Genomic DNA, 24681 nt, shown 5'->3' with positions numbered 1-24681 from the left:
TTTGCACACACCTTGGCATTCAAATGAATGGGAAGGTGTGTCTTTTCTTTCTTTTGGTCTGTACTGTATGTGAAATCTGAAAACTAAATACATTAAGAAAAATTGTATTATTTAAAACAAATACTGGGGATCTTTATTTGACCCATACTCTTCAATATTTTCCCACATTATTTGGCTTTCTTTAGATGATTATTACAACTAATAAAATGATGGCATTGCAAGCAAAGTATTTATAATATGTAAAAATGACTGTGACACTCCAGAGTTTTTATTTCAAACTTTTCCTTCCTTTTTATATGTGTCACGGCGGCTAATGTTTTTATTTGGCATTCATATTTTTGCTTACAAAAATCTGAATATTAGCCTGTTGCTGCTTTCATTTTTTTTAAATACCCAAAACAGAAAAGGCAGATCCCTTAACAAAAAGTAGTATACTTGAAGTAAGGTAAACTAACTCAATCCTTCTTCTGAGTAAATTAAAATATTTTTAGTTTACAGTATATAGTATTTGAAAGTAAACTTCAAGTATACTCCCTCACTTTTAGTATAGACTAAGTATTATTATAGTGCACTTAAACAGACTACCTTTGGCCAAAATACACTTTCTTTAAACCCGCTTTTCCTTGTCTCTTATGTTTGTCTGATTTGGGCTTCCGTAGATCTACCCTGATGTCCTTTTTGGTTGCTAAGAAACGGTCGGGCTTGTTTTCGTCGTATGCCTCAATAAATGACAGACGTTTAACTATAGACAGAGATACGTCTGAGTAAATTAATTACAAAAAAGGAAAACAAAAAACGAAGAGAATGGGGACGTTTGAGAGAAGAAATCAAAGTTTAAATTTAGAGGACAAAGCAAAGTGGAACGAAGATCCTGAACTGATTGTCGTACTTTTAAATATAAAGAGGTAATTGAATTGTTTTTTTTTTTTATGTTCTAATTTACTTTCCGCCAATACCCTTTTTTTTGCTAAACGCGTCAAACATTTTCAAACCTTTAAACGATGTCATATTTGTCTGACAGAGTCAGGGAGGAATCCTGTGAAGACGAGTTCAGCGGACAGCGTGAAGTTTATTTTGAAGGAGGTCACGTGCACAAAGTACAGCTGTTCTAACGCAAATCAAAAACGTTTGAACTCTTCAATTAAAGTCTTCAATTAATAGTTGAAAAAATCTTTGTTGTTTTCTCTCTCTCTCTCTTTTATTTTTTTTTTTTTATATATAATGAGGGAATGTTTTCCAAAGGACTCATGGATGGATGGGGAATCTTCACTCATCTAAATGGACTGACCTATGAGGTATTCTACTAACTACTCATCAGAAATGTGTGTTTTATAACAGAACAACTTGCAGGTTTGAATTCGGATCAATCCTAGTTAACAGTAATGTAAGTTTTTCCTCCGTTAGGGTGAATTTGTGAGGAATATCCCAACAGGCCGGGGTAAATTCACCTGGCCAGATGGCAGCACCTATTCAGGAGGCGTCGTCGATGGGGTCCGACATGGATTTGGAACCCATATATGTGCCAAAACTGGGGTGTCTTACACTGGGGAGTGGAGTCGGGGCAAGAGGCATGGGGAGGTATAATACCCTTCTAATTCTGTCATTACCTTAAGTTTTCTTTTCTTTATTTTTTTTGAATATATCTGTGCTACAGGGGACGGTGTATTATAATGAAAGCAAGACCTCTTGGTACAAGGGAGACTGGGTGATGAACAACCGAGAGGGAAGAGGAGAGAGATGGTTGGTTTAAAAAACACAAAGTTTTTCAGTTGAGCAGTAAAGAAATGTCAAACATTTTGGACGTGTTTCTAATCAGCTATGTATCCGGGAACACGTACTCCGGTGAGTGGAAATGCAACGTCAGACACGGTGAGGGGACCATGAAGTGGCTCAAACTGGGACAGCAGTATGTTGGGAGATGGTGTGAAGGACTTCAGGTGAGATAGATCTCCCACCAGTTATCTTCTGCCGTTGTGAGAACTTTTGATGTCGACATAAATGCAGCAAAACGGGTTGTTGTTCTTTCCATTACACAAGCATGGTAAAGGTACACATGTGTGGATCCAGAAACGAGAAGGTGGGCTCCAGTATTTCCAGAACAACCAGTACCATGGGGATTTCCTTCACGGACAGAGACACGGACATGGAGTCTTCTATTATGCTGGGGGTGCAATCTACGAAGGAGAGTGGAAAAACAATAAAAAGCATGGGCAGGTGTATAAACATTACTTTTTTGATATATTTCTTTATGTATGTGGGACTTTTAGTGTTCAAGAATTTATGCCGAGGGAATGAACTTCTGTTAGAAGAAAGTTTTGCATCTCTCTTGGGCTAATTCGAATCTGAGAGTGTGACTTTGTGCCTAGTAGGGCAAATTAACCTCCAAGAATGGACACATCTTCAAAGGGGAGTTCAAGGATGACAAGATGATGACACCTGACTTGAGTGGAATCCGATCTCCTTCTCTTTCTGGTAAATCAATTTGAGTTCCTGCCTGGCTTCAGGCAACACCACGCCACTAAGACGGCTCTAACAAAGTGTTTTATGATATCCGTTTGCTGTTTTTATTGCATCTTAGTGCATTGGATCTTAACTCTCTTGCAGGTCCTGACCGCATTCTGAACATTGAATGTCTTCTGAGGAAAATTCCACAGAGAAAGCAGGACACCGAGTGCAAACAGGTCAGCGACCGGCCGAGAAACATATCAACCTGAGAGTCTTTTCAGTTTGTAACTCGTGTCTATGACAGGTGGAGTTTGTGGTGCTGCAGAGGGACTCTCAGCTCAGGTCCATCTATAGTTTCTACAGCAGACTCGGCCATTCCGACTGCCCCCACAACACCTTCCTGCTCTCCCGCCTGCAGTTCTGGTGCCTCTTAAAAGACTGCAGCATCCATCACCGGGGCATCACTTTGACCCAGATTAACCGGTTAATTCCAGGTGAGAAATGCCGACATTTGATCCTCACTGTTCTCTTTCATCGATCCATTAAATAAATCTGCTTTAATTCGTATTTTTAGGGAACACCGGTCCAGAGATTCATTCTCCGTTCACATCTATGCTCTTTCACGAGCTCCTCAGCTCCCTGATAATCATCGCCTTCCACATCCACAGTAAAGACATGAAGTAAGGCCTCATCCATCTGATAAATAAATACCAGAGAGACATTTCTGAAATGACCAAACTTTAAATCATGCTAGTAAGATCTCATCTAAAGAAAATCTCTAGATTTCTTAAACAGGTGGGAAGAGAATATTAAGTGACTTGAATCAAAAAATTTCTGTTTTTTCATTTTAACTTTGCTTGTAGCATCTTTATTTTAGGATTTCTGCATTGTGTTCAGGTCACAAAGGAACCTGTTGGCTTCCTGCTTTTCCAAACTGGTGACTGATGACATCCTTCCAAATGCCACCAAAGTAAAAGGTAAAGAGTGCAGACGAACTGGGAAACACATCAAAATTCCTATAAAGCATTATTGTTGAAACAAAACATGAGATTTTTGCAGTCTGGATTTTGCAACAATGTTTTCAGTGCAGGAGAGAACATAAAAGCGCTTGTTATCATCAAAACTGAAACTATGGTTTAATAAAAACAAGTTCTTATTAAACAACATTGATAGTTTTTGGTGATAGAAACACAAAGATGGAATTGGTGGTTAAGGACACAGATAAAAGGACTAGAAAGTCCAAGGTTACTGACCATAAGTTAAATAGGAAAACCCAAGTTAAAAATGTTGCTAAAAATACCAAAGCGTACATTAAGGTTAAATATTTTCTAAACTACTATACCATCTAAATATAATGTAATTAACATTTATAAATGTAATAATATAATTCCAAAACCGTGTGATACAAAACCAGCCTATATTTACTATACAAGGTACAAAAACGAGTCATGAGGAATAATTGGGACATTATGAACACACCTGCATTTTTTTTTCTATAGATCAAAATAAGTAAATGTTGCAGAAATAATAAAATAAAATTTGGTATAATTTATAAAGCTAAAAAAAATAATAATTTACAGACAGAAAATAGTTACTTAGAAGAAAAATGACAACCTTGTGTGAGGACAACCCAAAAACGTGTGATTTTCTCTGTCTGTGTGGTAAATAACATGGAGGAAAGTCTCAAAATGAGTCAACATTTTACACAATAAGAAAAAAAAAGTTAGAAATGTATACATTACAAAAATGAGAAGCCTTGATTTTGTACCCTGATGCTTTTTTCTTTTAATCCTTTTGTATTTATGTGAAAATTATTGAATATTTGACATGTAAACATGTAATCTCTGGGCCCTGGAATGACTGGAATAGATACGATTTTTCATCTACTCACTTCTTTTTTGACCACTTTATCGCTTTCTATTCGTGATTTAAAAAAAATACAAATAAAAATCGATCGTTCAGTTAATCAACCAATCAATTTACGTCATTCTATGTTTCATAAAAGAGAGGGGCATGGAAGTTGAGGACATGCTCTGAATTTTTAAACTTATTTTTTCACATGAAGGTCTTGTTCTTTGTCTATAAAACATTCTTCTTCTGTAACACTGTCTTTTGCAAACTTGTGAAAAGTGCTTTGAAAAATAAAGTTTGATTTTAACAACTCAAACAAAAAATTGACATTTTTATAGAAAAATCAAAAGACTGCATGAGTTTAGCATTTAGACACACAAAGATGGCTGTTGTTGCCGGGGATAGTTTTTATAAAAATGTGATCAAATGTGTCCAAATGTTAAAGGAAATCGTCAGCGTTCATTGTACAAACTGATCTGTATCCTCTGATGATCTCTCTCTGCAGGTTTCCTGTTCAGAGAGCCGGACTTCGCAGCAGCAGCTGTGACGTATGTGAAGGAATGCTGGGAGGTCTTCCAAGTCTTCTGCAGGGTGAACACAGCCCACGGAGAAGACAAGACCATGACCTGCCGACAGCTGCTGTGGATGTTCAAGGTGCAAGTCAGACGCTTGTGGCTCTCAGTTCCTCGTCTTCACCATAAAAAACAGGCCGTCTGGCCCAGAATGACTGGAAATCAATATTGTTCTTGTTGATCTATCTTCCTTTATGATGTCAGAGAATAAAGTAGTTACTAGATGCTTTAAAAAAAGAAATCAGGCAAAATAAATACAATTTTTCTGCTTAATTCTTGACAGGATCTTAATTTTTTGGACCATCATCTGACCACAGGGAAATTGTGGGAAATGATCACTGCCGGTTACCAAGGAGACCCGGAAAACCTGACGTCCTGTGTGGATCTGGAGGTCTGCCCTCACTGAAGCTGAGCGTCTCGCGCACAAATGTTCAGCGCCTCCTCAATCGTGCTTCATCTCTGTTTCAGGTCACATTCCTGGAGTTTTTTGAGGTTCTGTTGGGCTGTGCTCAAGTCAAATGCCCAGTTTCGGATATGCTGGAGGAGAGCCGGGGGCGTTTCTCGTCTGAGAGACGGGCCAGGAGCGAACAGTCGGAGTCAGACGCCCTCCAGACAGACGCGCAGACTGACAGCAAGCATTCCCAAACGGTCAGACCCTCAGGAACATGAATGTTGATCATGGCGGCACATCTCTCATAACAAATCGCCTGTCGTTTAAGATGGAAGATTCCACTCAGTTTGTGAGGAGTCAGCTGATTAACTCAGAAGATGAGACGCTCCAGCAAACAGGTTTGAGTCATTTTGTACAAACTCTTCCAATCGAACGTCTTCAAGTTTGTGGCTTTCAGCTCGCTTATGAAAGAGCTTTTGCATTTCTAACACGTTTTCTTTCTAGAAGCCACAGAAGAGGACGGGCTCATCCTGCAGACCAGTCAACACAAATTTGAGACGCTTCATCGCTTTTTTAACCACTTTTTCTTTCCGGCGTTTAACCATTACCTGTCAGTTACCAGTAAAACCAAAAATAAGCTCGCCAACGAGAAAAAGAAGACTGAGAGACACGAGGAGTAACAACAGGACTCCAACAGGCCTGATGAAAAATAAAAACAATTCTTAAAATGTATCAACTTACAGTGAATAGATCCTGAAATAAAGCTCAAGATATTTTCACCAGTAGAGAAACCAAACCTTTCCTCTGTTTTCCAGGTAGGTGACTAGATGAACTCATTCATTTTCTAAACCCATTTAGTCCCTTTTGGGGTCACGGGACTGCAGGATTCTATCCTGTGGGTGGCAGCAGGGCCACAAATCACACCCACACCTAGGCACAATTTAGAGAGTAACCAATTAACCTACGAGGCATGTCTTTGGACCATGTGAGGAAGCCGGAGAAAACCCACAGACCACGGGGAGAACATGTAAACTCCACAGAGAAAGGTCTGCCGTTGGTGTTCTGTTTCACGTCCACCAGTCGGGACTTGAACCAGGGCCTCATGCTGTGAGGCAATAGGCTAACCACTCCACACCGTGCAAGACAAACTGCTTCACGTAAATCTGCCTGCAAATTAAAAATGAAAGCTTGCTGCTCGTACCATCTTCAGGGTTATTAAATTTTTTTTTTCATTTTCTATTCTGTTTTTCCCTTTTGGGGTCACGGAGCCTATCCTGGCCACTTGTGGGCAAAGGCAGGCGATGCCCTGGACAGTTTGCCAGTCTGTCACAGGGTAGAATGTCCACAATCACACACCCATTCACTCTCACACCTAGGGAAAATTTAGATTAACCAATTAACCTATGAAGCATGTTTTTGGACGGTGGGAGGAAGCCGGAGACCCCGGAGAAAACCCACGCATACACGGGGAGAACATGCAAACTCCACACAGGAAGGTCCCCCATTGATGTTCTGGTTCAGGTCCCCCAGTCGGGACTTGAACCGGGGGCCTTCTTGCTGTGAAGAAAGAGCGCTAAGCACTGCGCCACCGTGCAGCCCTAAAAAAAAAAAAAAAAAAATCTCAAAAAATAAATTTAAAAAAAACTTCACGGTGAGCGTCTTCAAGGTGCTCAACCCTTTGCTCCTCCTCCTGTGCAGGTGTTTGACAATCAAATAGTGGACATAAAAGATCCACCGTAGGAGCTCTTCGGATGTGCTCTCCCTCTGATCTTTCTCTTCGGGTGGTAAAGTGGGAAATTTAACAGTCTGGACGGTTTGTTTTTTTAAACAAAACTTTATTTAACATGTTTTGTAAAAAGTGATCATAAGACGGATAAAAAACGTTTAGAAGTTAGGAGGGGTGAAGGACATGAGGTCAGTTGGACAGACTGACTGGCGTATTCTGTCCTTCAGATCCGGAGTGAAGAGCAGCAGGGCAGCCTTTGCACTCTGCACCTAAAAAAAACAAAACAACATTGGCTGTTTTAGGAACAAAAAATAAAAATATTGTAGAAGACACAAATAAATGAAAAAAAAAGGGAAAAGTGGAAAGACTTTAACCTGTGGTGACCGAGGAGAAAACACCGAAGACACCGCTGACAGTGCTGTGACACCACGAGAGGGAACAAACATGTTGGCGAAACAGTTTGTTAGGAGATTTAAGACATTAGATTTCATTCATAAAAGAGAGTCAGTCATCCTGCCATGTTTGATGCTGATGAGTGCTAAGATATGAAACCCAGGGCAGCTCAGTACCTGTGGGCATCACTCATACCTGGAAGTTCCTCTGCTTGCCCTCTGGGGCCCTCCATCTCTACATCTGTTGCCATGGGAGACAAAGTCTCTTCTGCAACCGGCTCTCTCGGAGACAGACTGCATCTCTGCGAAGGCTGGAAGTAACGGTCGAAGTCCAAACCAGGAACTTCCTAAGAAAAACACGAGTTAAGTTTTTAAATGAACGGAAAGTCGTCCCGTCGCCATGAAATGACTCTGAGCTGAAGCTGGAGTTTTACCTCAACGACTGAGCTGTTTGGCGTTTGGTACACAGCCTGTGGGGCTTCAGCAGCAGCAGAGGTCAGAGGTGCACACGGCGACAGCACAAAACTCAGGCCGGATGGCGGCTCAGGAACATGGGGGGCGGGAGAGGGGGATTTGCTTGAAGGGATGCAGTGTGCGGCAGAGAGGGGAGTCCCTTCAGTTGGTTCTGCAGAGTTCCTTTCTACAGAAACGGTTGGGGGGGAGGCACCCCCTGCCTTCTGGGCGGGGCTTCCGTCAGATGTCTCCTCACTGGAGGGCAGTTCCTTCACAGGTGAGAAGCAGAGAGAGGCGTTTGCGGGGCCGTCTATTCCCTGGATGTCTGGCTGACACTTTGGCGTTGGAGCTTGCTCAAGGGTGGGGCGGGAAAGCTGAACAGGGGAAGCACGAGAACCAATGGGGGTGCGCTCCAAAGCAAGGGGCCGCTGTGCGGCCCTTCTAGGTGTGCGATACGAGGAGCAGGGGGAGGCCAGAGGCAGCACAGCAGCACTCAGACGGCTGGATCTCCTGACTGAAAACACACACAAACACATTTATAAAAGGAACAAATGAAGCAGAGAACAGTTGGTTTTCCCCCCTCACTTGATGATTTGGCTGGGCTCTCCACTTTAAAGAACCCCCCATCAAAGACCACCGCGTCCAACTTCAAGGCCTCAGCTTGAGGGCCCGGTTTTTGGGAGGGGAGGTCGCCGCTGGTGGAGTCCTGGGACGCCTTCTCTGCCTCGGCTGCCTGTTGTTTGGCTTTCATGGCTGCTTTCACTGCAGCCAGGCGAGACTTTGCGGCGGCGTTGGTTCCTGTAGCCTTTGCCGGTGCAGCAGACGGCTTCTGTCAAAGGAAGCTGTAGGTTTAGTGGTTTGTTCAACACTTGAGTCAAAATCTTAAAGACCGGCTCCAATGAAAATTGTCTTTAAGGTATTTTTTAACATGTTCTTGGAGGACACATTTAAAGACAATTAGGCTCAGGTCTTTATTAAAATCGTTGAGCCCCCTGCTTCACTCCATTCTGATGCATCCACCTGCAGACAAACAGATCCACGAACCTCACTGGAATCTGGATCTAATCTGTACGGCTGGTTGGCTCAGGAATTTCTCGCCCGTTTTGTTGCCCCGCTAATAATGTTAGGTTGGTGTTGTGAGGGGCTGTAAGCTAGCGGGAAAAAAGGGATGATAGGGAGTGAGGGTAGGCTTACTCTGCGCCAACAGTCCCACCCACAACTCGGAGACTAATTTTTAATGATCTACTGCCTCTCTGCAGAAACTATGTCAAAGACAAGGACTAAGGTTTTCTTTTAGCTCGGCTGAAATCGGCATGATCCTGATCAAAATACCGTTTAAAATGCATCAAACGATGATCCTAGTGGGTCTTTAAAGCAACGTTGAGGCCTTTACCTTCACCGTTTTCCTCTGTCGAGGTGGAGGTTTGCATTCCTCCACCCAGGATCGGCCCTCCGCCTCTTTGAGAGCGTCAAACTTCTTGTTGACGTCTTCAACCTGTCAGACACCAGAAGCGCACTTACAAATAATCAATGTCATTTCTCTGCCCTCAGAAACAGTGTCGGGGTCTGGTGAGGCGTTAACCTGGTAATAAACCATATCCCAGAATCCCTGCAGGTCAGTGCAGGTGGTGACCTTCTCCCCTCGGCCCAAATCGCAGTCGTCTACGAGGCCGCTGAACTGCTTAAAACGCTCTTTCATCAGCAGCCTCGCCTGACCCACAGCCGTACGCATGCGATCTCTCACTGTCAGGTGAGAAGGAAAAACAAGCACCGGATTAAAAGTTGCTGATAAAGAGGGACATTTTTATTACTAAATGTCAGTTTAGTCCACTTACTTTCCTCTGGTATGGATTCATCTTCCACTTTAGGCTCCCAGTGGTGACAAAAAGTCGTGAGTCTCACGGTTTCTTTGGCAATTTCCGATCTATATTGTTCACAAACAGAGGGAAACGCTTAAAACAGACAAACTGTTGGGGGATCGATGGATCACCACAAGAAGGAAACGCTACCTGAAGTATGGTACATCGTGCTTCGACTCCAGGGGGCTGCAGGGAGGCGGAGCAGTGACGGCGGCGGAGGTACCACGTGGAGATTGGTGAGACGTTTTAGGGGGAGACGGTTTGCTTAACTCAGCTTGAGGGTGGAGAGTGAACGACGAAACCGGTGGGAGGATTAAGGTTGGGCTGGAAAGTAAATAAAAAAAAAAATCAAAGTGAAGAATTTAGACGTGTGTTTTTATCAGTAAGCTATGAACCAGAGGAACATAAACCAACCTTGGAGTGAGGAAGGCATCAGCTGAGCGAGGAGTGAGGGGCTCAAACTTGAAGGATGACAAACCAGTCGGAGCCTGGAAGATAAAATCCCTGGGAGCAAACGATGGAGGAGCAGCCTCCACAGCAGGAACAGATTCCTCGGGCGGTCGGTCCACCTGCATGTCGTCTTCATCCGCAGATCCTGCTTGCCTGGGAGGAGATGCCATGTTTTCTGCCTCCTCCATGTTTTCCTCATTCAGTTTTTCATCCTAAACAACAGAGGAACACCTTTTGTAGATTCCAAAATAGTAATTTCTTTGGCATTTTCTGACAAAGCAGTACTCACCTGGGTGGGGTGGATTGGGTTAATCACTAAGTGGGCTGCTCCTGTGATTTGACCATTACTGCTCTTTGTGTGGCCAGATGAGGGAGCCACTGAGCTCAGAGCCGCTTTGGCTCTCGTTGTTCTCACATCTGAGGGAAAAGACAAATTATGCATTTGCAACCTTATTTTCTTTTAACACAAACTACTCCTTGAGCTGGAAAAAAAAAACCACAGACCGCTTTTTAACTGCTTCAAAAAGCAGCGTCTGCTGCTCACATACCTGCCACCTTTTCCTTTGGCTTATCTTTCACCGCCGAGGTTTTTGGAACAGGAGGCCTCTTGGCTGATCTGCTGGATAAGGGTTGGACTGCAGGTCCAGCTGTGGTAATGCAGTCCGACACAGAGGAGTTCATTAAGATGCAAATGAGGAAACATAATCAGCTGAAAGCAGAAGCTTCCATGATATTACACTTTTCTTCTACTATTAGTTACCATTACAAGAGTTGGACTTGGTGGCCGAAGGTGCCGCTTTCACCGGGGCTACGCGGAGCCGGTTCGATCTGGCTCCAAAATCCGGTTTTACTGAAGACAAAGTGAAAAGACATTCAAACACAGGTCTACAGTTCGCTGGATCAAGTCTCTGTTAAAGAAAATGTACCCTTGCTTTGTGCAGTGATTGGATTCTGCATCTTCAGAGGCTGAGAAAAAGGAAAACGGTGAATTATTAGATGTTCTTTGATTTGCTAAAGGACATTATGAGATATTAAAAGAAGGGTCCAGATAATAACAGCCACCTCCTGGGTTTCCTGCTGCTGCTTCATTGAACGGGTGACTCTGGTGCTCTGGGATGGAGCCACAGTCACCTTTTTCTGAAAGAAAAGAAAATACCTATCAGATAGATTAAGAAAAACATTTTTAATAGAAGGATAAGCTATTACTTTGCTTTCTAAGGTGAAACACAACTCCTTCCTCACCTCCTTATGCTTGGCTGAAACAGGAGGGACAGCAGGTCCTGTGCAGATGTCCTTTGGATGATAAAGACCCGTTTTAAAGACGCCTTTTTGCTGCTTTTCTCTCTTTTCCTTTTCCCTTTCAAGAGCTTTCCGTTCTTTCCAGCGCTCCAGCTGCTTCAGCCTCTCTTCTTGTGCTTTTACTGCCATAAAAACAAAGCACAAATAATTTGAAAAAAATATAACAATCACATTCTTTTTTGATTATGCAGTATAAAATTGATTGAAGCCATACTTTTCTCTGGTTTGGCGTTGGTCTCCCTCTCCTGCAGGGCTGACACGTTGCTCCTGGCCATAGATGCATCCAGAGAAGACATTTCCAGCTCTGGAAGCTTGTCGAGCTGCCGGCGCGTATTCATGGCCCGCTGCCGGTTCTCTTTCTGGGTCTGAGACCTCCTTCTGGACATTTTGACCCGCAGCATGGACACGCTGGTGTCTCGCTGGCGCAGGCTTGCAAATCGAGACTCCATTCTTCAAAATCTGGAGTCATTTCAGGGACAAACAGCATGCATTTTAACATTTTTACATCAAACAGTTACATGAAGGGCTTGTTACCATAAATTTAAATTGGTTTATTTTGAGCAATCAAATCAAAAATACTAAATTTGAAAAAAGAAATATATATATCTATAGATATATCAAACTTAGGATGATTAATAATGATTTGATTGGAAAATAACATAGTGAAAGATGCACATCTATGTATTATACTTAGCCAAGCCACCTACAGATAAAGGGATTAACATTACATTAATCTTCATAAGTAGACATATTTGCACTTTTAATACTTCCAAATTGTGTTTTGTTAGGAAGGTGGCTATGAATGAAAATCCCTCAATTATTTGTGTCAGATAGCATTTTAGTAGTCATCTTTATTTATAATCATTTTGATTTTGATCGAAGGCCTTAAGGGTTAGGGACATTTGTGGTTGATACGCCAACTTTAGCTAAATTACCGTAAAGAATAAACATCGTAAGAAACTCACACTGTGACCGAGATGTGAATACAAACTGAAATAAGCCAGAAATAACGCGTAAAAATCGCGTAGATGGCTAAACCGAACAACAATCCGGAAAAACACAAACTACTAACTGTTCACGGAAAACCAGAAAGATCTTTACGAACGACACGCGCGCAAATGAGAAGTACGTATCCTACCTTTTTTCTACTTTATTTATCGTCAAAAAACGTTTTAAAACAATCCACTTTATTTGTTTTGTTACAAAGCAGGTCGGACGGGCCAACTTTTTACGAAGTTATGACAAAACAACAAACTGTGCGGACGATCATTTAAAATTTGTCTTGAGTAATTCCTATTGGCTGGGAATCAGGCAAGTGCCCGTTCTGATTGGTTAAATTTCTTCTTCTACGGTAAAATTGTTGCACACTAGAAAACCGGAAGTGCGTGTGGGAGAGACAAATAAAGCCGCACTTTGGAAAATGTATAAAGACTATTTCAGATCTTATGATAAAGATAATTGTAAATTTATTATTCAGTTTCACAATTATTATAATCAATAAATGTATATTTAATTCTTATCCTTAAAATTTCCTTCCTTTCTTTTGAGTATACACATTTTTATGCGGATTTGAAGTAAAAACGTAAAGAAATCCATTTATGGTCTCAAAATAAGTAAGTCACCTTAGAAAACTCAAGAGAAATATTACTTAAGGTTCAACACTTCTTTCCTCTTGAAAGCTATTAACAGATTTCACTAACTTAAAAACCACTAAAATGCTTAAGTATTGGTAAATACAATTCTTTTCTTTTAAATAATGACTTTTTAAATAAACACCACACAGACTGCATTCAGCACTTAGTTTTAAAACAGATGTTAAGGGCAATTGACATGTTTTTAGACAAATATTTTGTAGCCATGTTCTAATAAGCTACTTTTTTTAAGCAAAAAAAGTTATAAAATCCTTATTTAATGCATATATTAACTTAAACTGTAAATAAATGCATTTGCTGTAAAATAAAACGACTTAACTTTATTAAGGTTAACATAAATGTTTACATACCACAAAACCTCTGACAGGATTTTGTAAAACTGATTATTATATGAAACCGTAGTCTTTCAAATATTTTCACATTTTTACAAATAAAAACAATTTGTTAAACAAATAGAACAAATCTCCCCCAAAAATATCCCAGAAATGTGACCAATAAAAGAAAATCAACTCAAAAAAGCTTTTTTTTTTTTTTTTTTTACATATAAATACAAAAAAAAATATTGTAAGTTAAAGAAGTAGAACTCGTTGAGAAAGCTCTTTATTGTGTAATTTACAATGCAATTATTGCATTACAGTGATGCTGTCATCGATACCCTGCAGTGCTGACAGTTTTTAGTTCGGACAAACAGAATCCAGCAGCTCCTCAATCCAAAAAGAAAATATTGTTGAACTGCGTCGCGCAAAGCCTCTTCACTTCCTCTGCAGCAGCGGTAAAAAGAAGGAAAAAAAAAATGAGGTTGTGTTTAAAGGTAAGAGGAATATTCAAATTCTTGTGGTGTTTGATGACGTACCGTTCACTTCAATCAGATTTGCGTTCTTCTGGTTGAGGATCACATACAGCTCCCTCTGGTCTGACTTCTTGCCGACTACCCAGTAGTCTGTCATAGCTTTTACGATGATTTCCTCATCTTCGTCAACTCTGTGAGACAGATTGGAAAACAATCGATCAATCACGGGGGCAGTGGGTTCTTTATTGCTTTCTGCACATTTGGGACCTTATGTTTACTTCATGCATTCAAAGTGCTTCCTGTCAGAGGATGTTAACTTTAGAAAAACATACACGTCGAATAAAAAGAAGGACTGACGTGCTCGGTACTTCCTCCTGTTGAGTCAAATTTCTTGTACTAAGGGAATGAATCTGGGACATAAAAACTGGCTGAGCAGCTGCTACATGCCCCTCACCCTCCCCGTCTCTGCCCCTGCCACCCTAGTCGGAGCTGCACATAACAGACCATAGCAACCATTTTATTTGTTGGTCGCCTGTAGGTGACAAACAGATTGATGTAATTTTTAGAAGAATCAGCAAAAGTCAACTTTTGGATTTCCTTGGCAACGTGGGTTTTGTTTGATAACCAAGCTGACATTCCTAATATGTTCACATGGTATGTTATATTGCTTCATTCAGCTTGAGCCAAGGATTCATGTATTACATTTTTACAATACAAAAAAAAAGGGCAAGAAACAGGTAAATGCCACTTGAGCGAGCTCGCCAGCGACCTAACGCCGATCAAAATTTACTGTCTTTCAAACCCCAGGTAGCTTCCCAATGGTGCTTAAGGAGTTAGGAGGTGATAGAATCTGCCGCTGATATCAGCTGAAAAACGAAACGGACCTTAATCTAATGTCTGCAGACATAACAGCGAAGAGAACTCTGTTTAAACCCAGAAGAACGGCTGTTAATCAGCAGAAGACGGAATACCAACCTTGGTCATTCGACAGAATACGAACCCCTTTTTTAAATTTTATTTCACAGCATTACCTTATTTTAAAAAAAATAATAAATAAATAAACAAAAAATGCTTAATCAATTATTGAAAATGGTTAAATTGATTATTTATAATGATTTTACTTCACTTGCTCCAAAAATTGAAAAATTGATTCATGATTTTTCCTAATGTAATTTCGCACATATTTTAACTTTTATTTTAACTTTGATACTTTTATCGCTATGAAGATTTTTGAAACAGTGTCATGTCTATTTTACTGATATATTATTATTTTTTAATCATATGACTTTTATAAGTAACATAATCTGCATATATTTTGAATAACTGATCTGCATTTGCCATGTTGATTTCTAAAATAGTTATTTTTACATACTAATTAAGTAATTTATCTTTGTAATGTGCTTTATTGATACTTAATGGTTCTTAATTCTGTCTGATAAAAGTTAGGAACCGGATGATGATAAATCATGTAGTTAAATGGTTACAGTATAACGGGGTGGGATTATATAAGTTCGCTTCCTTCCACTCCCTTTCAAGCAATATTTATTAATATGTTTAATTATCATAAGTTTGATAGGTCATTGTATGAAGGTATAACCGATGATTGTATTTTTTTTGTGTATTATTCTTATTTGATTGCTTGAAATAAACCATTTCAAATCAAATCAAAAGATCAAAATCCATAGGAATTGAAATTTGTAGCAGAGAGAAAGATGGCAGCCTCTTCCTGATGTCAAAGGTCAACGAAACTTTGTGGTTGTAGACTGAAGATGGCGTCATATGACATTTTGTGAAGATCGCTTGAACAAAAGAATTTTTTCCCTCCATATTGTGGGAAAATCGTAAAATTACACACTTTGCCACAACATGGCCAAGCCGTAGGTCCTGTGGCCATCCCTTAATAATTTCAAAATTTCCTTTGGATATCCCCGACACGTGTGTTTTGGTTAGTGGATTTTGAAATATTTCTTTTGAGCCCAATAAAATATCACTTTTTGATGGTTTTGTCAGCCGTGATGTCATAATTTACTCATTTATTTACTTGGGGAGCACTATGCCCAAAAGGAATTTTCACCAGGAAGAATTCAGACTGCTGCGGGATAACACACACATGAACAGAGATGCAGGAATGTAATGATTAGGTCTGTAATGTAAGAAACAGAATGTCAAAAAAAGAATCTAGGAAACCACATTTTGGTCATATAAAAAATTCCTGACTGACAATTTCCTTTTTGTCCCCGAGATTCGCAACATCTGATAATCTCTGATCACAGCAGAAAATATGTTCTTTGCTTGCAGTTGACAGTCTACGCCTGAAATCTTAATATAAGACGGCGTCCAAGTGAAAGGTTATCCTATCCAGCTTTCACATCACGGTGTCAGGTGACCTGTTTAACCAGCCATTACATGCAGGGATGTGATCTGACGGATCTGATTCCGTCGGCGGGATGAAGATCCTCCGCAGCGGCCGGGACAGTTTCCTTCCAAAGCACATCTGGTTAGATATTTCACCTGGCAAAATCACAGTTGATGTCTCCCAGGATCTTCATGAGGTCCGGGTGGACAGACGTAAGACAAACGCTGGCCGTCTTCCTCATGTGGATGGTGCTCTTCTCCGCCAGGTTCATGTGGTTGAAGTAGATGAACTTGAACTGGGGCTCTTTTTCTGGCCTGGATGCACAGAAAGCAGGGGGGGGGGGTCAGTCAGCACATTAGAGTTACATCATTTGTTTTTATGTTCCTGTTTGCTTTTGAATCAAGACGATGCCCATTAAGATGAGAGCTCCCAAAAGCCCTTAAAAGCAGCAAAATAATCCCAAAAAAAGGGGATTTCTATCCATTTTATTTATAGAAATGAGTGTACGGGAGCGGCGGACTAAAGTCAGCGCACACAGGTGTCCTCCAGGTCAGGACTTTGGTCACTAAGTTGATTACAAAGAGCCCCTTCAAATCATCAGGGCCAGTTTTAGATTACAGGTCGGGTTTTACGCCAACGCGTGTGCCAGGATTGAGGGAGTGCCGGCGAGGTTGCCGGTGCTTCATGATGCCCTGCTTGAGTTACGCCGAAGAGGATATCCAGTGATATTCGGAGTCTCGTCTGTCACTGGAAGTCAGGCACAAAGCTTGACAGACAGCAGAAGTGCTGGGGTCAAAACACGCAACCGTTGGCATTACATACTTATTTGACCACACATGATATTAATTCTTAAGACAGTAAGACAAATAAAATACTTTAATACTGTGAAAAAATTAACTTGTGACCAAAAGAAAAACCCCCAATATATTTCAATCAAAAATGTATTTTAAGCTGCATAAAAATGTTTTCAACTAATCATCTTGAAGGAAAAAGAACATTAAGGCTGATGAAAAAATGAAAGAAAAAACATAGAAGCAAATATTCCTTTGAAAGAGTGATGATTTATGAATTTTAATCTGACAATCTGATACTTTTAATTAATTTTTATGTAAAAAATTATTAATTAAGGATAAAATTTCCTCCTTTGATGCGTTCACCTCACATATTCTGTTTTGTTATAACAAGTTTTTGATGGAGATTTAAAAAAAACAAATCAATATTTTTTATTAAAATAGTTAATCCAATCAAATTGTGAACTTCTGAAAGAAAATTTAAAGACTTCAGATTAAAAATTTTGCCATCCTGCTGCTGTCAGGATGTCAACATTTTGCCAAGACAAAAAAGGACATTTTAATGAAAAATGTGTGGGATTGGTGGCGCCGTCACCCACCCTGACGTCCTGCGATTGATGGTGAACTGTTCGCATATGTCTGAAGCCAGCAGAGTGAGCTGGGGGCCCACCAAGCCATCCAGCTGCTCACAGAACTCCCTCGTCACCTCCACCGAGGCTGAAATTAGATCCAAAGAGAGAAAACAGCTGGCTATTACAAAAAACTATACCTTCTAACTTCATATGAGTGGTTAAGAAAATCAACGTGCAACAAAATGGGATTGAGTTTCACATCTAAAACTGGGAAGAACGAGTCGGGCCGTACCATTGATCATAAAACAAGCTGCAGCGCTCATTGCCTGCAAAAGAAAAGATTAGTTTATATGCAGAGACCAGACCCATGAATGCTGAGATCAGTAATGTGGGAAATCTAAACAAACTAATCCATTAAATCCCTTTGAAATCAGTGGGAATGTTTTATTTTCAAGATGCAGCTAAAAATAGGAAAAACTGACAAGAATGGTTGTTTTGAATCTTTTTTTTTTTTTTGCATTCCACTGAAGTGGAATCAAATCCATCACCTTATAAACTATGAGATGCAGCTCCTCGTAGCCGTCTTCAGAGGCGACAAATATCTTCGGAAACCGGAATTTAGCCTCTGGATCTTTTAGATTTGCAGGTCCGGTCAAAAACCTAAGAACAAAACAGCTCAGAAAATTCACAAACAGCAAATTGGCTCATTTTCTCTAATTTCTTTTATCTTTATTTGAATACCCACCCAGAGGAAATTGGGTTTTGAACATGTAATTACGCTTAAAATTGCATTTTTGAGTAAAAGGGGTTTATACAGATTTACACTCTGGTCTTCCGAAGTTATATAACCTCTTTTTGTGATAGTAAAACCTGTCCAACACAAAAGGCCTTTAGCTCTAATCTGTTTGCTCAGTTGTTGGACAGAACAAGTTAAAGAAGAAAGAAGAAAAAAAGAAAAGACAAAAGAAATGAAAAAAAAAAAAAGAAATGCATTGTGGTCTATATTCGCCAATCTAGTGAGCATAGATGCACACTGGTTTTTCGCAGAGACTACTGGGAAATTTCTAGGGCACTTTATTTTGGAATTGTGGATCCAGACAGCGGTAGAAAATGTTCTATATAGTGCACTATGTAGTGAGTAGTGAATGTTTTTTTCCATAACTCTCCGTTTGGAGGGCTAAATGCAGGGACCGTAGGGGAAGAATCTGGATTCAGCCAAATAGATCCATGAACGTCTTCGTTTTCCTCGTCCGAGCTGGCATCAGCATCAAAACTGTTCAGCTGGATTGCTCCGATTTTGCTCGCCATTTTTGTTTCATTAGTAGTGTTGGGTTGGGGGTGTGAGGGGCTGTAAGCTCGCGAGACAGCATGTAAACAGATGGGGTGGGGTTGCTCTACATCAATGGTCTTGCCCACATCTTATAGGTGAATTTCTAATGAATAACTACTGCTCTGCAGAAACAATGTCCTAAAAACAGCACAATCATAGTGAAAGGTCCAATGGGAATGCTTTGAAAATAGATTGAAAGATGATCAAAGTGGGTCTTTACGTGATCAGATTGAATCTCGACTCTTTTACAGCCTCAACTCCATGATCATTTAAGTATTACGCGGTCCCATTACTGAATTCTTGTCAGTAATATTCAAAAGGTAGGCTTACAGATGGAACGGGGGATTTACCTTCCATAGTGCAACAGATTTCCTGCGACCTCTGGCCTCAGGGGAGAATCCCTGCCAGCCAACTGTACCAAAAAAGAGAGGAAAAAAATCATTTCAAATAAAGGTTTCTCTTTGCATTGCTCTCCTTTAAATCACTTTAAATTCATTTTATTCTATTTTCAAGAACATAAAGCCAAAGGGAAACAGATCAAAAGCTTCGATCAACAGCCCGCCTATCTATTTGAGAAAGCTAAAATCAGAAATATTGATTCCAAAACAGATAAAAGGCCATGAAATATTTTCTGTAGCTCTACCCGGAATAGCTTCACAGTTTTGGGAGTTCCACAAGGCGCCTGAAAAGGAAATTACATTTAGAAAACTAAAGAAGAATAAATCAATTTGTCTTCAGTTTATGTACTAAGTGCTTAAATAAAAGGAGTAATGTTAAGGTGCTGTGCTGATCAAGTGAAGGATAATGCAATCATATATTGTTTTACTTCTGGATCTATGCTAATAAATGTAAAAATATGAACCACAGGAAGAAAAAAACATTTTAGGAAGCTATTTGGACAATTGTTTTCTTCATAAAGATAGCTCTTAAATGTAAAATGACCAGATGTTAGGATCTTTGTTTAGTGACTTCATATAAGAACAATTTTTCTTCTGATTGAAGCGAGGTGGCTTGTGGGACAGCAGAGTCAAATAAACAGCATGTTCACGTCTGCAACATGTTTTTATTGCACCGCTGATGTTGGGTTTGAGTAAGCTAGCATGAGAGCATGTAAACAAATAGCTCAGTTGTGGGTGACAGGAAGGGCGGACGGGGTTGCTTCCTGCCAATAGTCCCACCCACACCTCTACTGGCGCTCTGCAGAAACTACGTCCTAGAAAACCACAGAGGATTTTTTTTAATTCGGACTAAAAACGGCATGATGACAATTCAAACACATTTATCAAAAAATGATCAAAGTGGGTCTTTAAATGTAAAACTGCACCCATTCACAAATTCAACTTCACCGCATGACTGTGATTTAATATTTTTCTGCAACAGAATAGTGATTTGTAATAACTATTTGGTATTTACTTCAAATGAAACACAATTTTTAATTTCATAACTTGTATTGTCGTTCCCCTTTCCTTCATCCTATTTTTTGTCTTTTGTTTCATTTTTGGTTAGTTTCCTGTGGTCTTTTTTTTTAAATGAATCTTTATTTTTCATGTTTTTAGGCTTCTCACCTCGGGTTCAGAGTGTCTGGGGAACAGCGAGGTGGTCAGATACTTGTACAGGGTCCTCATGTCATCTTGTTCCAGCCCACTCCTGCACACAACGACAAAGATGGCGACTCAGAACTCGACCTTCTCGTCATCATGTCAGATCTTCTGATTTTTTTGATCGCTGGACATCCTCGGCAGCAGAAATGCACGACTGCATCTGCAAATCACCCGTCCACCCAGAAAGCAATCACACGTCCTAACACGCCGACCTTCTGTCATCTAACACGGCCGTCACGTTTGACAGAGGAGGGATTAAACTGACAAGCAGACGCGTACTTTCAACAAGTGTTCGGCGTGTACCAGATAAGCTGGTCGTTGTAGAGGAAGGCGGTGTATTTGATCAGGCTGAGGCTCTCCTCCACTCTGTTAACAAAAGACTGGATCTTCAAGTAGGTCATCTTGTCCAGAGGGAAGAAGCTGATGCCTCCAAAAACATCCAGCAGGTCACAGGACTGCAAGTGGAGAGTCTGCAGATACTGGAAACCCACACGCGCACCAACAAAGGAGAAGAAAAAGGAGAAAGGGGTTAGTTTACCTGCCAAGTGCTTGTTTACAGCGCAATAAAGAAAGCGGAATGAGAAACTCTCTGCAGAGACTTGGGCATTGATGGCAGGATGAGAAACTCCGATAAAGCTCTCTCTTTACATGACGGAAAGGGAATCCCGCCTTATCCCGAGGAGGGTATTTCCTGACTACAAAAGAATATTTTTTAACTGTTCGATTACTTTTTAAAGCTGGAGCTCTTCTGGAGAAATACAAATACAGGTACAACCGCAAACATCTCTGATAAGTTATGTATTTACACAGTTCAAACAGTTGACGGCGAAGAGCTCGGCCCTTGTTAGCAAAAAACACGGGCTTCATTGAGCTCCATTATACGGAACTGGCTTTGTATATTAAAGACGGTGTTTCGACAAACAAGCAGACCCAAAACACAAATCCACCTAGCAACAAGACATAATTACCCTGTAGAAGAACTTCTCAAGCTTCTGCATGAGCAGCTCCACTCCTCCTGCCTCCATTGCTCGGCTAAAGGGGCCGTTAAAAAGCTGCAACATGAGAAAAAACGTCTTTTTTAAATCTGTGATTTACTTTTTTATGTTTAAAAAAAAAAGCTTATAAATAAAGTTTTGTTCATCTGAAAAATAAGCTAATTTCCACTAAAACTCACCTTATACATACTGTAGCACTGCCTCACCACTGCACCATAGACCGTATCCTGGAATGAAATACATTTACTCCAATAAATCTCCTCAGTAAAATAAACACAGACATCTTTTTGGTACTCACAAGGATTTCCTCTTCTTGGTACTCTATTGTCGGAGGTTTGCCATCTTTGTTGGGCTTCTCGATCATCGGGTTTCGAACCACCTGTCAAAAATGGGGGAAGTGTTTTACCCCCAAAACAACCATGAGAAATGTCTACGATCAATCAAAGTTCAAAATTACCATCACGATCCAGAAATTCTCCTCAGGCTCAAAGAAAAACTGCCGGTTCTTTTGTGTGTGCAGGGACTTAGCTGGTTTTGTTGGACAGAATGTCCTGCGGTGAAGAAAGAGCAGATAAGACAGGTTTATGCTTCTACTGGATGTTTATCTATTCAGCTCCTATTGCTGACACTTTGGGCTCAGTGAGGTACATTTCCTCACTCACGTCTCTGTGTTTTACCTGGTAAACTGTACAATGGCTTCACAAAGGCCAACATTTCGGATCTTCTCGTTCTTCTCAACCTCGCTTGGATGATAAAACAAGATCTTCTTCTCTTCCTAGGAAGGAGTCCTTGTCTATTAGCAACCCAGAGTAAAATCAACACCCCAATAAGGTGAAGGACGGACACTCACCTCTCCTTCTCGGGGTCCAAACGTAGGATTGTAAATGAAAAAATTGAGAAGACATGGTGTGTACTGTTTCTCTTGCATTCCTGAGGCCATCTTGGGACTAAAACAGACACAAAAACCATCATTCTGAGCAAATGTGCACAATTTGTATGCACCAACGCTAACTTTTGATCCTTACCTAATCATGAGCATTAGTGTAGCTTGTGTCTGGATTTCCTCTGATCAACAGACAGTTTGGTTAGCATGCCGTGTGCCTGTGGAATATAGAAGAAAACCATCACAAGTATTAAATTGGCACTAGTGTGGGGACCTGCAACCTTGAACACCTAAAGAGCCTTTCAGGTCGATTTCTTACTGATCAAAACTCAATAGGAGCCATAAAGTCTCACCCATTAGTAAACTAGACACAGATTTGTATTTATGTCAATGTTGTTATTATTTATTTTTTGCATTAATAAAATATAATAAAAACAATTCTCAAAATATATAATAGTTTCTAACCTTTTGACTGTTGACTGTTTAGTTTTGCTTTATGAGCGGCAGAGTCTGATAGAAATTTTACTCTTTAAAACAGAAACCCTTTTTTTTTTCAACCAGAGAGCCGTAAAGTAGGGGTCAAATAATCCCACACATTGTTAGAAATGTTGGAAAAGTTGGAAAAACTTAAATTGTAACACAGATTTGTGAGTCACGGTGGTTCCAAACCATGAAACTTCCTCCTCCATTAGGCCGAATATCAAATGCAATACATTTAAAGCACCAACCACACTTGATTGATACTATTGAGAATAGTTTTAATTCAATATCAAATTTTAACAACTACAGTGGGATATGCCGGATTCAGGTGAGGTTCAATAACTTCACGTAAAACACAAGACTGTGTAATCTTTTTTTAAAAAAGGTGTGCATTGAAACGTATGCATGTGCTTCTTTCATAATGCAATAGTTTAAGAAATAAACCTGTGGAAAGAGTTAAACTTAAAACATATACATAACCAGTCTTTCATATGATGCATGTCATATTTTTAAAATATTTCATAGAACATGAATTTAAAAAAGGGTAAAGCTAAGAATTGGCATAAACATTTTTGGTTAGTGTGCTGTCACAGTCGTATCGTTTTATGTTTTAACTTAAAACCAATTTGTATTGAATTAAAAGTATTCAAATGTTTTGAGTTTCTACATAAATTCAGCGCTTTAAGTTGCCTCAAAGCCCATGCCAGGTATTATTTCCAAACAGGATTCAACATCATTCGATTTCTCCCACATACTTGACTTTGACAGATGATCCAGTGGGTTCATGTTTGTATTTTTTTTTTAGGTTTATTAAAACTATAATATAGTACACATAGTTACACATAGCTAGTCTTACCATCATCATGGAGTCGTCTTAAAAAAGTCACAGATAAGCCCACACCGCTTGAAACGTTCTAATCTACTCTGATTATCTGTTTAAATTCATGTTCCCCTTCTCCTCCTTCAAGTCTTTATAGAAAGGATTAAAAGTACTAAAACTTTATTTAAAAAACAAACAAACAAACATGTTTTTCTTTATGAACTTCTTGATCTATGACTTGCTTCTTTGTCACAAACATCACGTGTATTAGTAATATCTTTTTGGTATTTAAAAAAAGGGACTTCACGATTTGTTTATGTGCAACGCAGAATAAATTTTACAAATATTATCAACTGTAATTGGGATTTAGGATGCCAGAAATGGAGAAGCTTTTGAGAAACTTATGTTCTTTTTACAAATATAAAAGTGTTTTAAATTTTATTTCAGAACGGTTACATAATGATAAAAACCCCGATAATAGCTTTGATAACCGTAACTGGCATACGTGGCCTCTTATTGTTTAACCAAACAAACACTGTCCCCAGATAAAGTCGACTTCTTTTCTAAGAAAAAAAAGTTTTTAAATTCAATCCAAGCTCCCCCAGTTACGTCAATCTCCACCAGCACAAAAACCTGTTACTCCGCCAGAAAACAACCGGCATCAACAACTAGCTTGCTAGCTTGTCTCCACTAGCTTTTAGTTCTATTTGAAGCTCAAATCTTTCTGAAAAACGGTGCCATCACTCACCTTTTAATGTATCCACACACTCCTTTCAGACATTTGCTGCTGTATGGTTTCTGAGAACAAATAAAAGTTATGAAAATAAGATGAACGACAAGAAATGATCCTCGCATTTTTCCTCACATTCTTGACTTCCTGCTTTTGACAGCGCGGTGTCACAAATTCAACTGCTCGGGGAGTGGCGCTCGGAACTCATTATTAGTTCCTACATTGCTGTTTAGTCTTAATTTC

The 24681-nt window shown here is 39.9% G+C and overlaps 3 protein-coding genes across 7 annotated transcripts; 1 reads left to right on the top strand and 2 right to left on the bottom strand.

The window, feature by feature from the left end:
- The first annotated feature begins 660 nt into the window (after window positions 1–660).
- LOC101169070 (radial spoke head 10 homolog B) lies at window positions 661–5991 on the top strand. 2 transcript variants are annotated; one of them, XM_020712298.2, is made up of 17 exons: window positions 661–905; window positions 1022–1097; window positions 1227–1295; window positions 1405–1578; window positions 1655–1740; window positions 1817–1937; window positions 2068–2214; window positions 2370–2472; window positions 2605–2681; window positions 2750–2939; window positions 3020–3125; window positions 3343–3422; window positions 4802–4950; window positions 5152–5259; window positions 5337–5516; window positions 5588–5657; window positions 5764–5991. In XM_020712298.2, the coding sequence occupies exons 1-17, from the start codon at window positions 805–807 to the stop codon at window positions 5937–5939; spliced, it is 2013 nt and encodes a 670-aa protein (XP_020567957.2). In that variant the 5' UTR covers window positions 661–804; the 3' UTR covers window positions 5940–5991. The 2 variants fall into 2 exon arrangements, with proteins under 2 accessions (XP_020567957.2, XP_011486190.3); XM_011487888.3 differs by having other exon boundaries at window positions 662–905; window positions 2038–2214.
- A 1070-nt stretch (window positions 5992–7061) lies between these two features.
- Window positions 7062–12719, bottom strand: dlgap5 (DLG associated protein 5). 3 transcript variants are annotated; one of them, XM_011487886.3, is made up of 18 exons: window positions 12577–12719; window positions 11653–11897; window positions 11346–11560; window positions 11202–11276; window positions 11066–11105; window positions 10900–10989; window positions 10688–10786; window positions 10429–10556; window positions 10104–10351; window positions 9840–10013; window positions 9666–9754; window positions 9413–9573; window positions 9224–9325; window positions 8416–8659; window positions 7812–8344; window positions 7574–7724; window positions 7360–7403; window positions 7079–7254 (listed from the first exon to the last, which is right to left on the bottom strand). In XM_011487886.3, the coding sequence occupies exons 2-18, from the start codon at window positions 11885–11887 to the stop codon at window positions 7144–7146; spliced, it is 2739 nt and encodes a 912-aa protein (XP_011486188.1). In that variant the 5' UTR covers window positions 11888–11897; window positions 12577–12719; the 3' UTR covers window positions 7079–7143. The 3 variants fall into 3 exon arrangements, with proteins under 3 accessions (XP_023805459.1, XP_011486188.1, XP_004080261.1); XM_004080213.4 differs by having other exon boundaries at window positions 7085–7254; window positions 11382–11560; XM_023949691.1 differs by lacking the exon at window positions 7360–7403 and having other exon boundaries at window positions 7062–7254.
- Window positions 12720–13390: 671 nt separating this feature from the next.
- LOC110017181 (vacuolar fusion protein CCZ1 homolog) lies at window positions 13391–24623 on the bottom strand. Of its 2 annotated transcripts, XM_023949627.1 has the most exons (18): window positions 24457–24623; window positions 22551–22626; window positions 22376–22472; window positions 22203–22300; window positions 21983–22076; window positions 21824–21904; window positions 21705–21752; window positions 21499–21582; window positions 20834–21009; window positions 20495–20576; window positions 19573–19611; window positions 19280–19341; window positions 18148–18259; window positions 17892–17925; window positions 17627–17744; window positions 16392–16550; window positions 13944–14071; window positions 13391–13851 (listed from the first exon to the last, which is right to left on the bottom strand). In XM_023949627.1, exons 2-18 carry the CDS (start codon window positions 22562–22564, stop codon window positions 13796–13798), a joined length of 1482 nt encoding a protein of 493 aa, XP_023805395.1. In that variant the 5' UTR covers window positions 22565–22626; window positions 24457–24623; the 3' UTR covers window positions 13391–13795. The 2 variants fall into 2 exon arrangements, with proteins under 2 accessions (XP_023805395.1, XP_023805396.1); XM_023949628.1 differs by lacking the exon at window positions 19573–19611.
- Window positions 24624–24681: the final 58 nt, after the last annotated feature.

Source organism: Oryzias latipes, chromosome 19 (assembly GCF_002234675.1).
Source record: "Oryzias latipes chromosome 19, ASM223467v1".
In the NCBI taxonomy this organism is placed as follows: Eukaryota; Metazoa; Chordata; class Actinopteri; order Beloniformes; family Adrianichthyidae; genus Oryzias; species Oryzias latipes.
This window is presented reverse-complemented; position numbering and strand designations above follow the sequence as displayed.